The sequence below is a fragment of the Oryctolagus cuniculus genome, chromosome 7 (assembly GCF_051225735.1).
Source record: "Oryctolagus cuniculus isolate XC-2025 breed Fujian yellow rabbit chromosome 7, ASM5122573v1, whole genome shotgun sequence".
NCBI classification, from domain to species: Eukaryota; Metazoa; Chordata; class Mammalia; order Lagomorpha; family Leporidae; genus Oryctolagus; species Oryctolagus cuniculus.
Genome location: NC_142873.1, coordinates 61,588,892 through 61,603,144, shown reverse-complemented (window position 1 = coordinate 61,603,144; position 14,253 = coordinate 61,588,892). Strand labels below are relative to the sequence as shown.

The 14,253-nt window shown below is 47.5% G+C and overlaps 1 protein-coding gene across 12 annotated transcripts in view; it reads right to left on the bottom strand.

Moving 5' to 3' along the window:
• SORT1 (sortilin 1) overlaps window positions 1-14,253 on the bottom strand; it is an 85,703-nt gene that overhangs the window by 46,396 nt on the left and 25,054 nt on the right. For 10 of the 12 annotated variants that reach the window (XM_089300208.1, XM_089300209.1, XM_051856186.3 and 7 more), the window contains exons 2-3: window positions 8,721-8,780; window positions 6,955-7,028 (exon numbers count right to left, since the gene is read on the bottom strand). In XM_089300208.1, coding sequence (XP_089156334.1) covers window positions 6,955-6,986 — 32 coding nt within the window. In that variant the 5' untranslated portion in view covers window positions 6,987-7,028; window positions 8,721-8,780. Of the gene's footprint in view, window positions 1-5,909; window positions 6,219-6,954; window positions 7,029-8,720; window positions 8,781-14,253 lie in introns of those variants that run through there. The other 2 variants (XM_089300210.1, XM_089300211.1) reach the window with 1 other exon arrangement.

Below are 14,253 nucleotides of genomic sequence, written 5' to 3'. Positions count from 1 at the left end.
TGCAGAATACTTTCTTATATCCTAACAGCCCCGAAGTCCTAACTCGTTCCAGCATCACCTCGAAGATCTACTATCCACAGCATCACCTACATATCCTTTAAATTAGACACGGGTGAGACACAGGTGTGAGGCATCCTGAGGCAAACTGCTCTCCAGCTGCGAATCTGTGCTCAAACAACACTGCAGCATGGGCTTGGATGGCCATTTGCATACCAAAAGGGAAAAATGGAAAAGAGGAACGCGGATCCCAAGAAAGTCCAAACTCCAGGGCAAACACCAAGAGATAATAAGGACAAGGAAATAATTCTCTCTAGCCCAGTGCCCTCCCTCCAGACCCATTGGAGTGGTCCTGCCCCTGCAGCTCAGGTTGGGCCCCTGAGACTCCCAGTGGCCCTGCACCTACATGGTGAAAGGAAGCCCATGGAGAGCAAGGTGATGGTGCCTTCTTTTGAAACTGAGGCAGCAACCTTGATCTCTGAATTGCCTCTGGGGTCAAGAGTTGTCATGCTATTGGCCTGGAGTTCAACGTGAAGGACTCCAGGATCCATAGTAAGGAAGGTGTATTTAAGAAGCAGCACAGTGAGCAGTTGATAAAAATGAATGCTGTGACCAGAGCTTTGCAGAAACCTAACCTTGTATTTCCCCTAGGAGCAATGACTCAGCATTTACTACTTCAGTGTTCATTGGGACTTTATAGAACAGTAGCTATTGTGAATAACGAGAAGCAAGTATGTTGAGATGAATAGGGAGGATGTAGTTAAAATGTGCCAGTGATTAACAGACCTGAAAGACAGTTGCCAGGTAAAGTTGGCAAAATTTGAATTCACACTAAACTTAACATCCAAAACCTGTCTATTCCCCACCCCATTCCCCGCCCCACCATCTGATGCTACTTTGTATGTTTTTATTTTAATGGTTTATTGTGTTTTATCATTATTGGAAAAAAGATACATGCTTTCTGGAGAAATTTTGAAAATACAAGTGGGAGAATATGAAGAATATTATAAATAAGATCACAAGACATTTTCTCAGTAAGAATTTGAGTGTGTGTCTGGGCCCTTCTTCTGCTTTGATCAACAGGACAACTCTTGAGTGTGTAAAACTGAACTTATAAAAATACGATACCATCATACATTCTGAGAGGCTGTTTCTTGAAAGAAAAGCCAGGAGGATACATGTTGTAAGTGGGATCCGTGCTGGTCTTACAACGGAAAGACGCAGCCGTTGTTAATAATCTACCGTGGGGACGGGGAAAACTCAGCTGGGCGTGTATCACTCAGAGGCTGGCCCTGGCACGCAAGGTGCCCTGAGAAGCTGGTTACTGCCCCGCGGCACTCTGCCTGCTGTACACTGCATGTTACCCTCTAACTCTGAGATATCCTAAAAAGCTTACACTAAGGAGTAAATCTTAACATGTAGCCTCTTAAGAGGCTTCCTTATTAATTTCCAGAACGTGAGCAGCTCCTGGTAGGCAGTGAAAACCGAGCAGTTCTGTGGCAATCAGGTACAGAATTTTGGTGCTCACATTTGCTTCACTAAGTAGATCTTGCAATAAAAATAGATTCAAAAGGCCATGGAACAGACAGATGCAAAATATCTTTTAGTTGCCAAAACTCAAATTATCATCTTAATTATAGATGGCTCACTTCTTTTTTTAACTTCATACTTGCAAGTGAGAGATGAATCTACTTTACAATCTGTTACACAAGCTAATATTTCTTAGTAGAAAATAAAAATGTATCATCTGATCAAGCATGATTTCTTTAAGCCGAAGCTATTACCATATCCTCTCAATTGTATCTGATGTTAATGTTTATTATCTCTCAAATCCTTTGACATTTCTTCCTCACACCCTAAAGACACAAGTTCACCCTCCAACTTGGTACTGCTGCCACAGCGCTTCCAGCAGGGGCATGTGGTTGGCTGTCTTTTATTTGAATCCCACATGAACCTTGGACCGTGTAAGAATTAGCAAAGATAATCCAATAAATAGTCACTAACAGTCTGACAAACGGAAGACTCTTCAGGGTGGCTTCCGGGGACTTTTGTTGGGCAACTGCGGGCATGCGCGGGAGCCACTTCGCTCCAATGGCGCCCTCCCTTTCCCCGCGTCTGAGGCAACAGGTGCCTCCCGGGTCGCAGCAGGTCGGGTCAGCCCAGGGGCGTCAGGCAACAGGCATGTTTACAGTGTAAACTCTGAGGTGGGGTGAGAGCCAGTCTTCACAGCAGGGAGGACGTAAGTAATAGTCAAAGTGGCAGTTTAAAACAACAACAACAACTGCTCTGCAACCTGAGGGAAAAGAGCCTTGGCGATGTCACAACATCACACTGTGTTAGAAAGAAGCGGGCTGCTCTGTGGGGAGGTGTGGGAGGAAAGACGGGCCTTGCACAGGGCGCAGAGTCAGCACTGCCGATCCTGGTTCCTCTTAAAGCAAGCACATTATGAAAAAGCCAAAGACGGGGTCGGGGGTGGCAGGAGCCACGCAAACACTTTCATAACCCATGGGTCCGACTCAGAAACCTGTTAGGCCCAATTTCAGCCATGCAATTAAAGAATGCAGAGAATAAAAAGTGAATTGAGAAAATCAAGTACTAAACTGGTTGAAGTATTACGTATAAAAGATCACTCAACCTGGAGGAGGATGAGTTTAGCAACAGGCAGAGATCAACTGGAAAGGATGTTTTCATTTGCTGCTGCAAGTGACCTGGAAATAAACATTCCTGATGGCACAGAGACGTCTGGGATCTACCACAACAGCATCAGCTGCAGCCGGACGTTAGTGGCAGAGGGGGTGGGCACCAGCACTGAGCAGTCGGCAGGGGGGCAGGCCGGCCCGCTGGGGATTGCATGGCTCGCGAGCTGTCAGGGCCAGCCGGTCACTTTTCACCAACTGGCTTTGAAAGGGTTTCGATTCGTTTCCACGACCGGCCCAGCAGTGCTGGTGCGGCTGCATGCCATGCGGGGCTGCTGGCCTGGTCCAGCCAACAGCACTTGCCCCAACTCCCTGCCCGGCACTGCGGAGTGCACCTCACACCGGCTCTGGGTGGGCATCATTACTGTCCTCCCTTTACACACGAGGGCGGGTCAGTGAATCGCCCGAGTCCACTTTGCATGCTGAGATGTACTCCCAGGACCGCCAGGCAGCAAAACCTGGCAGCTTTCTCCTCTTCTGTGTCCCTTCCAAAGGCTACACAGCGGTGTGATATAAGATTAAAAAGGAAAATCAAGATAATAAACTGTAAATAACTTGGCTCTTGGGTGAAATTTTTCTTCCTTTTAAAATTCCCGAGTTTCAAAAGGAGAGATAGGTTGGTAGGGAAAATCATATGAGGAGACAGTTCCTAACCCCAAGGATTCTCAAATACTGGAAAGAGGAACTAAACATTTTTAAAAGTGTATTTGTGGGGGCCGGTGCTGTGGTGTAGCAGGTAAAGCCGCTGCTTACAGTTCCGGCATCCTATATGGCTACCAGTTCTAGTCTTGGCTGCTCCACTTCTGATCCAGCTCTCTGTTATAGCCTAGGAAAGCAGTAGAAGATGGCCCAAATGCTTGGGCCCCTGCACTCACATGGGAGACTCAGAAGAAGGAAGAAGCTCCTGCCTCCTGGCTCCAGATTGGTGCAGCTCCGGCCATTGTAGCCATCAGGGGAGCGAACCAACGGATGGAAGACCTCTCTCTCTCTCTCTGCCTCTCTGTAGCTCTGCCTTTCATTCTTTTTTTTTTTTTTAATATTTATTTATTTATTTATTTGAAAGGCAGAGTTTCACAGAGAGAGAAGGAGAGGCAGAAAGAGAGGTCTTCCATCCTCTGGTTCACTCCCCAAATGACTGCAACAGCCAGAGCTGAGCTGATCCAAAGCCAGGAGCCAGGAGCTTCTTCCAGGTCTCCCATGTGGGTACAGGGGCCCAAGGACTTGGGCCATCTTGTACTGTTTCCCAGACCATAGCAGAGAGCTGGATCGGAAGTGGAGCAGCTGGGACCAGAACCGGCGCCCATATGGGATGCCAGTGCTGCAGGCCATGGCTTTAACCCGCTGCACCACAGCACTGGCCCCAGCTCTACCTTTCAAATAAAATAATTAAATCTTTTTTTAAAAAAAAAGTGCATTTGTTCCCTCAGCAAACAACATACTTTTCATCTGGCTGAAATGATTCAACTATTGTTCTAACTGAATGAACAAAGTCACCTGTGATAGCCTTAATAGCACTAGGGATCTGCTATACACAGGTCAGACAAATCACAAAATATTATCAGCCTATAAGTTACATAGAAGGCAGACGGACCTGCTGGGTGAGCCCCGCCAGCCGGGAACCTGCCTTTCACAGAAAGACAGCAATTCCAGGCTGGCCGCTCCTTCTGGGCCTAATGGTATATGCTGCCGATGTTCTGCTACACACTCCCAGCCCATTTCCCCTACTAACATCTCATTTGAGCACCTTTGTCACAACTAATGAGCCACACCCAGCCTCCCGGCATCTTTTAATCCAAACTCCTTTTATCCCTCCCACCCCTCCTAGCCTCTAGTAATCAACATCCTGTGTTAAGAGTTGTTCTGGGGCCAGCGCTGTGGCGTAAGCGGGTAAAGCCACTGTCTGCAGTGCCAGCATCCCATATGGGAGCCAGTTCAAGTCCTGGCTGCTCCACTTCCGATCCAGCTCTCTGCTATGGCCTGGGAAAGCAGTAGCAGATGGCCCAAGTCCCTGGGCCCCTGCACCCGCATGGGGGATCCAGAAGAAGCTCCTAGCTCCTGGTTTCAGATCACCTCTGGACACTGTGGCTATTTAGGGAGTGAAACAGCAGATGGAAGTCTTTCTCTCTATCTCTGTCTCTGCCTCTCTGTAACTCTTTATCAAAATAAAACTAAAAAACCTAAAAAAAAAAAAAAAAAAAAAAAAAAAGATTGAGTCGTTCTAGGGGCCAGTGCTGTGGTGTAGCAGGTAAAGCCACTGCCTGCAGTGTCCATATCCCACACGGGCACTGGTTTGAGTTCTGGCTGCTCTACTTCCAATCTAGCTCCCTGCTAGAACCCACACAGCAGACCTGGATGAAGCTCCTGGCTTTGGCTTGGCCCAGCCTTGGATGTGGGGAGTGAACTAGCAGATGGAAGATTCTCCCTCTCTCTCAAATTCAAAAGTTTTTTTGAACTTTAGTTCCCACATATAAGGGAGAGTATGTGGTATTATCTTTCTGTTTTTGGCTTATTTCACGCAACATGCTGTCCTCTAGTTCTATCCATTTTGCTGTAAATGATGGGATTTCATTCTTTCTTTATAGCTGAATATATATATATATCATATTTTATTTATCCATTCAGCTGATGATGGACATCTTGGTTGATTTCAAATTCTGGCTATTGTGAACAGTGCTGCTATAAACATGGTGGTAAGCATTCTAGTTTTAAGCCAATGTCACTGTGCTGAAGGGCAGAGAGTTGTGGCTGTAGGCCCGGAAGCAGTAGTCATGGAGTGTACCTACTGGGGAAGGGAGATTGGGCTGGTCCATTTAGAACTTCCACATGGCTTTACTCGGACCTGGGCCAAGAGCAACAGTGAAATAAGGAACCCTGGGAAAGCACCATGACTTCCAGAGGACACCTTAGCCCTGGGTTGGTTTCTATATCATCTGCTGGGATCTAGTGATTCTTTAGGTCCCCTGGGGGAAAACAGGATAAACACAAATGACAATCAGCACTTCCTAGAAATTGGCTGATCTTTAATGCGGAAAGGGAAGGAACCCACTGTACCTATGGGCAGGCAGTTCCACGACGTCATGAATGTCCCTGTCCAGGTGATGGCTGCAGAACCCACTCTACCACTCCCACCACCGTCTGGACACTGTAAAGCACTTTGGTAGGTCTGACCTGAGAAACTCCCTGCTTGGAAACAATACCTGAGAACTTCATTATTACCTGCAAACAACGTGTTTAGGACTCCGAATGTTACATGAACAGTATTTGCTTGGGGCAGAGGGGACAATCAGCACAGCAGTTATGATGCTGACATCCACATCTGGGCTCCTAGTTCAAGCACAGGCTTCACGTTTGATTCCAGCTTCCTGATAATGGGCACCCTGGGGGCAGCAGATGGCGATCAAGTACTCCAGTCCTTGCAACCCACGTGGGAGACCTGGATGGAGTTTTGGCTTTTGCCTTGCCCAGCCCAGCTGTTGCAGGCATTTGGGGAGTGAATAGCAGACAGATTTCTCTCCCTCTCTCGGCCTTTCAAATAAAATGAAAATGATTTTTTTAAAAATCACTTTTGCATTCATACTAAATAAAAAATTATACAAATCCCCATATTCCCTTCCCACCAATAACTATCCACTTCAACGAACATACACACATCTCCTTCACCCCCCTTTATTGTTCTGCCTTGCAGTCAGGTCAATATGACCTCCTTGGAGCCAGTTCTCTTCGTACTTGTTCAGGTTGCTAAATAGATATTAAAAAGTGCGTTGAGGAGTTGGCGCTGTGGCGTAAAGGGTAAAGCCACCGCCTGCAGTGCCGGCATTCCATATGGGTGCCAGTTCGAGTCCTGGCTGCCCCACTTCCGATCCAGCTCTCTGCTACGGCCCAGGAAAGCTGTAGAAGTTGGCCTAAATCCTTGGGCCCCTGTACCCATGTGGGAGACCTGAAGGAAGCTCCTGGCTCCTGGCTTAGGATCAGCACAGCTCTGGCCGCTGCGGCCAACTGGAGAGTGAACCAGTGGATGGAAGACCTCTCTCTCTCTTCCTCTCCTTCTCTCTCTGTATAACTCTGACTTTCAAGTAAAATAAATAAATCTTTAAAAAAAAAGACTTCTATTAAAAAAAGTGTGTTGAGTATAACAGTCTGGAAAAAGTTAAGATGGCTGGAAGAGGGTTTGAATGAACTATTGGAGCCATCATGTCTACAGAAGGGAGACCGCGTCCCTCTCGATCTGTAATTTAGTCCAAACACAAGCTATTGATCTCACCTTCGATACAGCTTGGACTGTTGAAAAGTCATAATTACCAGTGGCACGTGGAAGGTAGTCAACACTAGAATGACCTGGAGGGAGACAAAAGCATTCCTTCAACAAGAAAGCTCCTCCAGGCACAGGCTGGTGCGCAGCAGATCTGGAATATTCCTTAAACCAAGAAGGACCAAGTTACTGGCACTTACGACAATTCGATCAGCCCTCAACTCACTGTGCTGGGAGGTCCCCATCAGCTACACTTGAAGCTGGAGACAGAGGTACTCAAATATACATTACAATCAAGGACGGACTTAACCATGTTATTTCCCTATTACAGGAAGATTATTCTAGCCAGAGCCACTTCTTTTTTCAGTTCAGAGACCAGAACAGCAATAGCATGGGTGTTCTTAGAGGTCAGAGTATCACATATATTTGTGACACATGTTCTTCATATGTGTGACACATGTTCTTCATATGTGTGGCACATGTTCTCCATACATGTTACACATAGTCTCCATACATGCTACACATGCTCTTCATATGGGTGGCACACGGTCTCTCTGTGTGACATATGGTTTCCATGCACATGACACATGCTCTTAATGTGTGATACATAGTCTGCATATGTGAGACATGCTCTTTATACATGTGTATCATGTTCATGCATGTGATAATGTTCATGCATGTGATATAAAGTTTTTGTACATGTGATATGTTCTTCATGCAAGTGATATGTTCCTCATGTATGTGGTATACTGTTCTTCGTGTGTGACAGTGTTCTTCATACGTGTGGTATCATGTTCTTTCTGTTGTCAGTTCTCCATGAAATGTATTTTTTAAATAATTATTTTTCTATAAAAAATATGCATTAGACAAGATTCTGGATTAGTACAAGAGCCTAGGGACTCTCAAAAAGCCACATAATGAGAAATCTTGGAGACAGGAACTATCTTAGACTAATGGGTAAATAATAGAAATTAGGATTCAATTCAAATTTTGGAGGAAACTGTGGTGTGCTTAATGAAATTCTACTGGGAGTTTAAAACTTAATTAAAACAAGAAACAATTTTCTTTTCAGAACACAAAATTATTTAGGCTTCAGATAGAGCTATCATGTACCTCAAAGTGTGACCCATGCATTATGGAATACTAGGGGCAAGGGTGTGGTCTGTCCCTGCTCAGGCAGGACAGTAATAACAAGCCCTGAATTAGACCTGAGGCCAATGCATCCCCAGCAATGCATCCCCCCACAGGCAGCCACTGTTTACTGGGAGGGAGAAGGAGCTGCCAGACTTTCCTTCCATTCTCCCAATCCTGGCAGGACCTCCTCTGGGGTGGGGACAGCAAATGGGCTTGAACCACCATGAGCCCTGGGTGCCTCAGTCCTTGAATGAGACTGGGGGAAAGGATATAGGGAGAGCACTATGGGGTGGGTGGGGACGTCAAGATGTGGACCGTGCTCTTTCCTGCTTCTACGAAGGGTGAGGCTGTGAGGCTCTCTCCCAGCACAGGACACTCTGCCTGCCTGCTCACCCTGATCCTGAGCAGCCTCCAAGGACTACCACGTTTCTCCCAAGTGTGCAGGGGGTGGTGTCAGGCCACTCCAGGCTGTGAAGCGAAACCAAGCCAACTAGACTTCCTTCCTGAAGTCTGTCCTGCCGGCATGCGTTTTCTGCCACTGAGGTTTAAGACCACCTCCGAGAGTAATGGTGTTGAGAGCTCAAAGCCCCTGGGGTCTACGTCACCTTGCTGGGCTGAAATCACAGACTCAAAATAGTACTCACCCCAGTGCTGTCTCCAACCCAGGACAAGGACACTGAGCCGCTGAGATCATCAAAGACATGCTACAAAGGAAGAGAAAACGAAATTCACTCAGAAATGACATCTACTCTCCTTCAATCCTTGGCCTCCTTAAATCAGAACTTTGTCACTATGACAAGGAATTAAGTTCATAACCACAAAGGGACAGGGTTTCACTACTTAACCTGAATCATAAATAACTTGGAGGTTTGGATTCTCCCTCCTGCAAAGGCAAGCCACACAGATGCGTTCACCTCATTGCATTAGACGGGGCGACGCGACAAGCCACTGGCTTTCTCCAACAGAACTAACAAAGAGCAAAGTACTCCCAGGATGCTGTAGAGCGAGAAGGCAGGGCCACGCTGCCAGAGGCAACTGTATCGGCTCTGCACAGTTAGCTGAATAGTTAGGAGCTGAATAGAGTAGGTAAGAGTTGGGATCCTTTTGCTTCTAGGTTAACTCACTCAAAATGACAAGGGGCAGAAGTAAGAAGCAAATACCCTTATTCTATCTTCTTACTCAATAATAACAGCAATGGTAATAATGACGACAGAACCTTCCTAGAGTGGGGGTGGTTGCAGGGTGACAAAAAAGAGAAAGCCAGTATGCTGTGTCCAAAATATGGCAAGCTTGCTAAGACACAGGTATAATAATCATTATTGGTACTTCTGGGTTTTGTTTTTCAAATATGTCATTTTTCTATGAAATAGTATACATTTATTACAGAAAATGTAGATGATTACAAAAGGTATAATAAAATTTAAGTCATTTATATCTTACTACACATGGATATTCCAGGTTAACATTATATCTACAATCTTTTAATCTATCTTTCTAAAAAGATTTATTTATTTGAGAGGCCGAGTTACAGAGAGAGAGAAAGAGAGAGAGAGAGAGATATCTTCCATCTGCTGGTTCACTCTTCAAATGGCCACAATGGCTGGAGCTGGGCTGTCCCGAAGCCAGGAGCCAGGAGCTTCTTCCAGGTCTCCCAGGTGGGTGCAGCGGCCCAAGCACTTGGGCCATCTTCCACTGCTATCCCAGGTCACTAGCAGGGAGCCAGATCAGAAGTAGAGCAGCCGGGACTCAAACTGGTGCCCATTTGAGATGCTGGCACTGCCCATAGTGGTTTAATCCATTCCGCCACAACACCCCCGCTTTTTCCCAGAAGAATTGTGGGGCTGATGTTGTGGCGTAGTCATTTAAGCTACCACCTGCGAGGCCAGCATCCCATACAGACACTGGCTTGAGACCCGCTTGCTCCACATCCCATCTGGCTCCCTGCTATTGTGCCTGGGAAAGGAGAGGAAGATGGCCCAAGTCCACGGTGCAGGGGTCCAAGAAAAAGCTGCTGGCTCCTGGCTTTGGTGTGGCCCAGCCCTGGCTATTGCAGTCATTTGGGGAATGAACCAGCGGGTGGAAGATCTCTCTCTCTTTCTGTTTCTCCCTCTCTCTCTCCGTAACTCTGGCTTTCAAATAAATAAATCTATAAAAAAAAAGATTTGCATCTCACTAAGATTTTTAAAAACTTTAAATGTGTCCTTCCTTCCCAAATATGGGAAGTTCCTGAGCAGCAGAGAGCATAACTTTGTATTTCTTGTTACTGCCTGTGCCTACCACAGGGATGCTTTGCACTCTCAATTAGCAGTTGTTGAAAATGATTATATATCCTTCCCAAACCACAAACTCAGTCCCAAAATAGAACACGCCTGCAAATGGTGGGCTGCCAGCTACTTGGTCACTCAAACCACCACTCCCAACAGCGAAGTCTGAAGAAAACAGAAAGTTAGAACACATGCTCTTTGGCTTCTCTCCCAGTTTTCACTCACAGGCCTCCTGAGCGGGCCTCTGAATTCACTGCTGCCATTTCCCTCCGGACCCTGAGTGCCTTGGAGGGTGAAAGCCTCTCTCGCACAGTCTCTGGGAGTAGCATCATTAGCGATGCACACAGGGCTGGCTCAGCGAGTGCCCAGGCAGGGTTTCCTCCGGGGCTGCCAGAGACACCTGGAGCCACCAGCTGAAAGGTGGACACAGCAGTGTGTCTCATAGGGTGCTCTACCCAGAGCCAGGCCGCGTGTCCTTCTGAGTAAAGCTACGGGGCCTGCAGTTCCATCAGCAACTTCCTTGGTGAGCCCCAGCAACACCCAGAGCTACTACCACAGCACCAGACAGATCATGGGGGCCGACAGTCATCTAACACAGGTGATCTTCCCCAAGACAGTTGTCACAACTAACTAGGATAAACGAAAAATACTATCTGCTGGGGCTGGCGTTGTGGCGCAGTGAGTTAAGCTGCTGCCTGCCACACCAGTATCCTAGCTGCTCTGCTTCCGATCCAGTTCCCTGCTGAAGCACCTGGGAAAGCAGCAGAGGATGGCCCGAGTGCTTGTGTCCCTGCCACCCACATGGGAGACCCAGATGGAATTCCTGGCTCCTGGCTTCCACCTGGCCCAGCCCACCTGGGGAGTGAGCCAGCGGATAGAAGATGAATCAATCTCTCCCTCTCTCTCTCAACTCCTGTTTGTCTTGATCAGGCTATAGCATAGCCAAGGTTTGAGCCACTCAGGCACTGGACAGTGGGGATTGACATCACCGTGCTTCGCTCAGATACAAGCGAGGGGGGTCACTGGATGTCACCAGCCACCTGCAGTCTTATCTAAACACCATCCAAAGAGTTCCTTTGGGAACGAAGGCCAGATTTATTATAACTAGTTTTCTGCTATCCTGTACCCTCCCTTCCCACATCCTGTTTTTTTTTAATTAATTAATTTATTTAAAAGGAAAGTTACAGAGAGGCAGAGAGAGAGAGAGAGAGAGAGAGAGATAAAGATAGATCTTCCATCCTCTGGTTCACTCTCCAAATAGCTGCAATGGCTGGAGCTGGGTTGATCCAAAGCCAGGAGCCAGGAGCTTCTTCTTGGTCTCCCATGCAGGTGCAGGGGCCCAAGGACTTGGGCCATCTTCCACTGATTTCCCAGGCCATAGCAGAGAGCTAGATGGGAAGTGGAGCAGCCAGGACTCAAAAAAACCAGCACCCATATGGGATGCCAGCACCACAGGCAGCAGTTTCCATTGCTACACCACAGCACCAGCCCCCACCTCCTTCTAATAATCAATGAACATCTGCTCCTGAAAATACGCAAATTCATTGAAAAATTCATCCACCTTCAGAAAAATCTAACAAATTTATTATGTTTTAGTCTCTGACAATCTTGACTGGTAGAAAGTTGAAAAGGAGAAGTGAAATCCCATCTGGGAGCAGACCACAGCATCAGTGGAAAGATATGGTCACGTGCAAAGGACACAAATCCAGAAGAGCCGTGGGACGGAATGCATGGATTCAATCTGCCCCCTTCCGTGCGAGATGGAACACCACGTCCGGGAAACAGCGGACGCCTGGTCATGGTTGGAAGGGTTCACAGTGGCAGCACAGGCCATCAGTTCTAATGCCGAAACACTCATCACACTTAACATGATGCGTGTGCCACTGAGCACGCTGTGGGGCATCTCAGATCTTTCCAACTGTGCATTACTGTTACTTATGGCAACAAGGACCTTTGTCCTCCTCTCCAGACCTGACGCCCACCTGAGGCAGGGATCAAGCCTACACATTTAGCTTCACACACGCTGTAGCACAGCCCTTGGTGCACACTCAAGGCACCCTGAATCCATTTTCTTTAGAAGCTTCTTGTGAAGCTCTGGACAGGAGGAGGGTGAAATGAAACGCTAAGGCCAGACCCACTTCACGTCCCCACGACGGAAATGCAGGTGAAATGGGAAAGTTCTGTTCTGGTTCAGACTCACCCCGACCTGAAAGCACCCCAAGAAGGTACGAGGCAACAGGCTGTGAGATGGCAGAGCATCGGGCAGGGAAGGACAATGAGCCCTGGACGAAGAAAGCAACAAGAGGCCCCTGCCCCACAGCCTATTGCTAGAGAGAATTTCCAGGCCAGTGCAGGGTGGGGTCCAGGCAGGGCCCTGTGGCCTCCTGAAGCTGGCAGTCTGGGGAAGCCAAAGAGGCTAGGCTTCACAGGGCAGAAGGCCAGAGAGAGCCGCACAGAATGAGAACTCAGGAAATACAGAGAGGAGGTGTCATGGTTTGAGTGTGTTCCCCAAAAGTTCCTGTATTGGAAAATTAACCCTCCAATTCAGGTGGGTGGTATGGGGGGGCCTTTGGGAGGTGATTAGGATGAGATGTGGTCATGAGGACAGGGCCCTGTAACGGCATCAGTGACTGTATAAAGACAGGGAGAGGGGCCTGAGCAAGCTCACTTCCTGTTTCACCACGCAATGCCCATTGCCATGCTGCAATGCAGTGGAGTCATGGTTTTGTAGCTGCCAGTCTCAGAGCCACGAGCAAAATAACCCATATTGTTTATGAATTACCCAGTCTGTGGCATGTGGTTATAGCCTCAGACAGCAGGCTCACCCCTCCCACCAAGTCCTCAGCTGAGTACGGGCCAGCACGTGCATGCGGGGAAACTCCCTGAGGCCAGGAAGGAATCCCTCAGAGGATGGGCAGGAACAAGACCTGGACTTCCTGCAGGGCCAGCAACCACTCCTGCCCTCAGTGACCATGGTGGAAAACCTCATATTTGAAGGACATTCGGTGGAGTATTCAGGAAAGTAGTGGGGGGAAAAAATGAACCCTAGATTAAATGCTATTCTGATTCTGCCAAATAAATAAATAAAGGCAAGATCAAAAAGGAAAAAAGTATTTTTAAATAAACTGTGCCTCAGAACAAAGTTCAAGACTATTTGTCAGAATACAAAAGTATCCAGCACCCAACAAGATAAAATCCATCCAACTACCCATGGAAAAAAGGCTCCAAAGGGGAAAGTCACCTGCACTGACCCACAGATCATCCAACTGGGGGACAAGGACAATAAGGCACTCACAACTGTACTCCACATGTTCAAGAAGTCAGAGAACAGATCGAGTATGTTAAACACTGACAGAAAATTAAAAAGATCCTAACTGAACTTGTAGAAGTAAGAATTATAATGTCTGGGGCCGGCACTGTGGTGCAGCGGGTTAAAGCCCTGGCCTGAAGCACTGTCATCCCATATGGGCACCGGTTCTAGTCCCAACTACTCCTCTTCCGATCTGGCTCTCTGCTATGGCCTGGGAAAACAATAGAAGATGGCCCAAGTCTTTGGGCCCCTGTACCCACGTGGGAGACCAGGAGGAAGCTCCTGGCTCCTGGCTTTGGATCAGTGCAGCCTTGGCTGTTGTGGCCATCTGGGGAGTGAACCAGAGGATGGAAGACCTTTCTCTCTGTCTCTACCTCTCTAACTCTGTCTTTAAAAAAAAAATTACAGTGTCTGAGATGAAAAATACACTGGATAGGATGAAAGACATTGCAGAAGAAATTAGTAACCTTGACACAGCAGTGGAAACTGTCCAGTGTGGAACACAGAGAGCACAGGAGACAGAAGGAAGCGAGGAGAGCACCATTGCGTGTAGAACGGCTTCTAGCAATCTAATATGTACGCAGCTGGAGTCTCTGCAGGAGG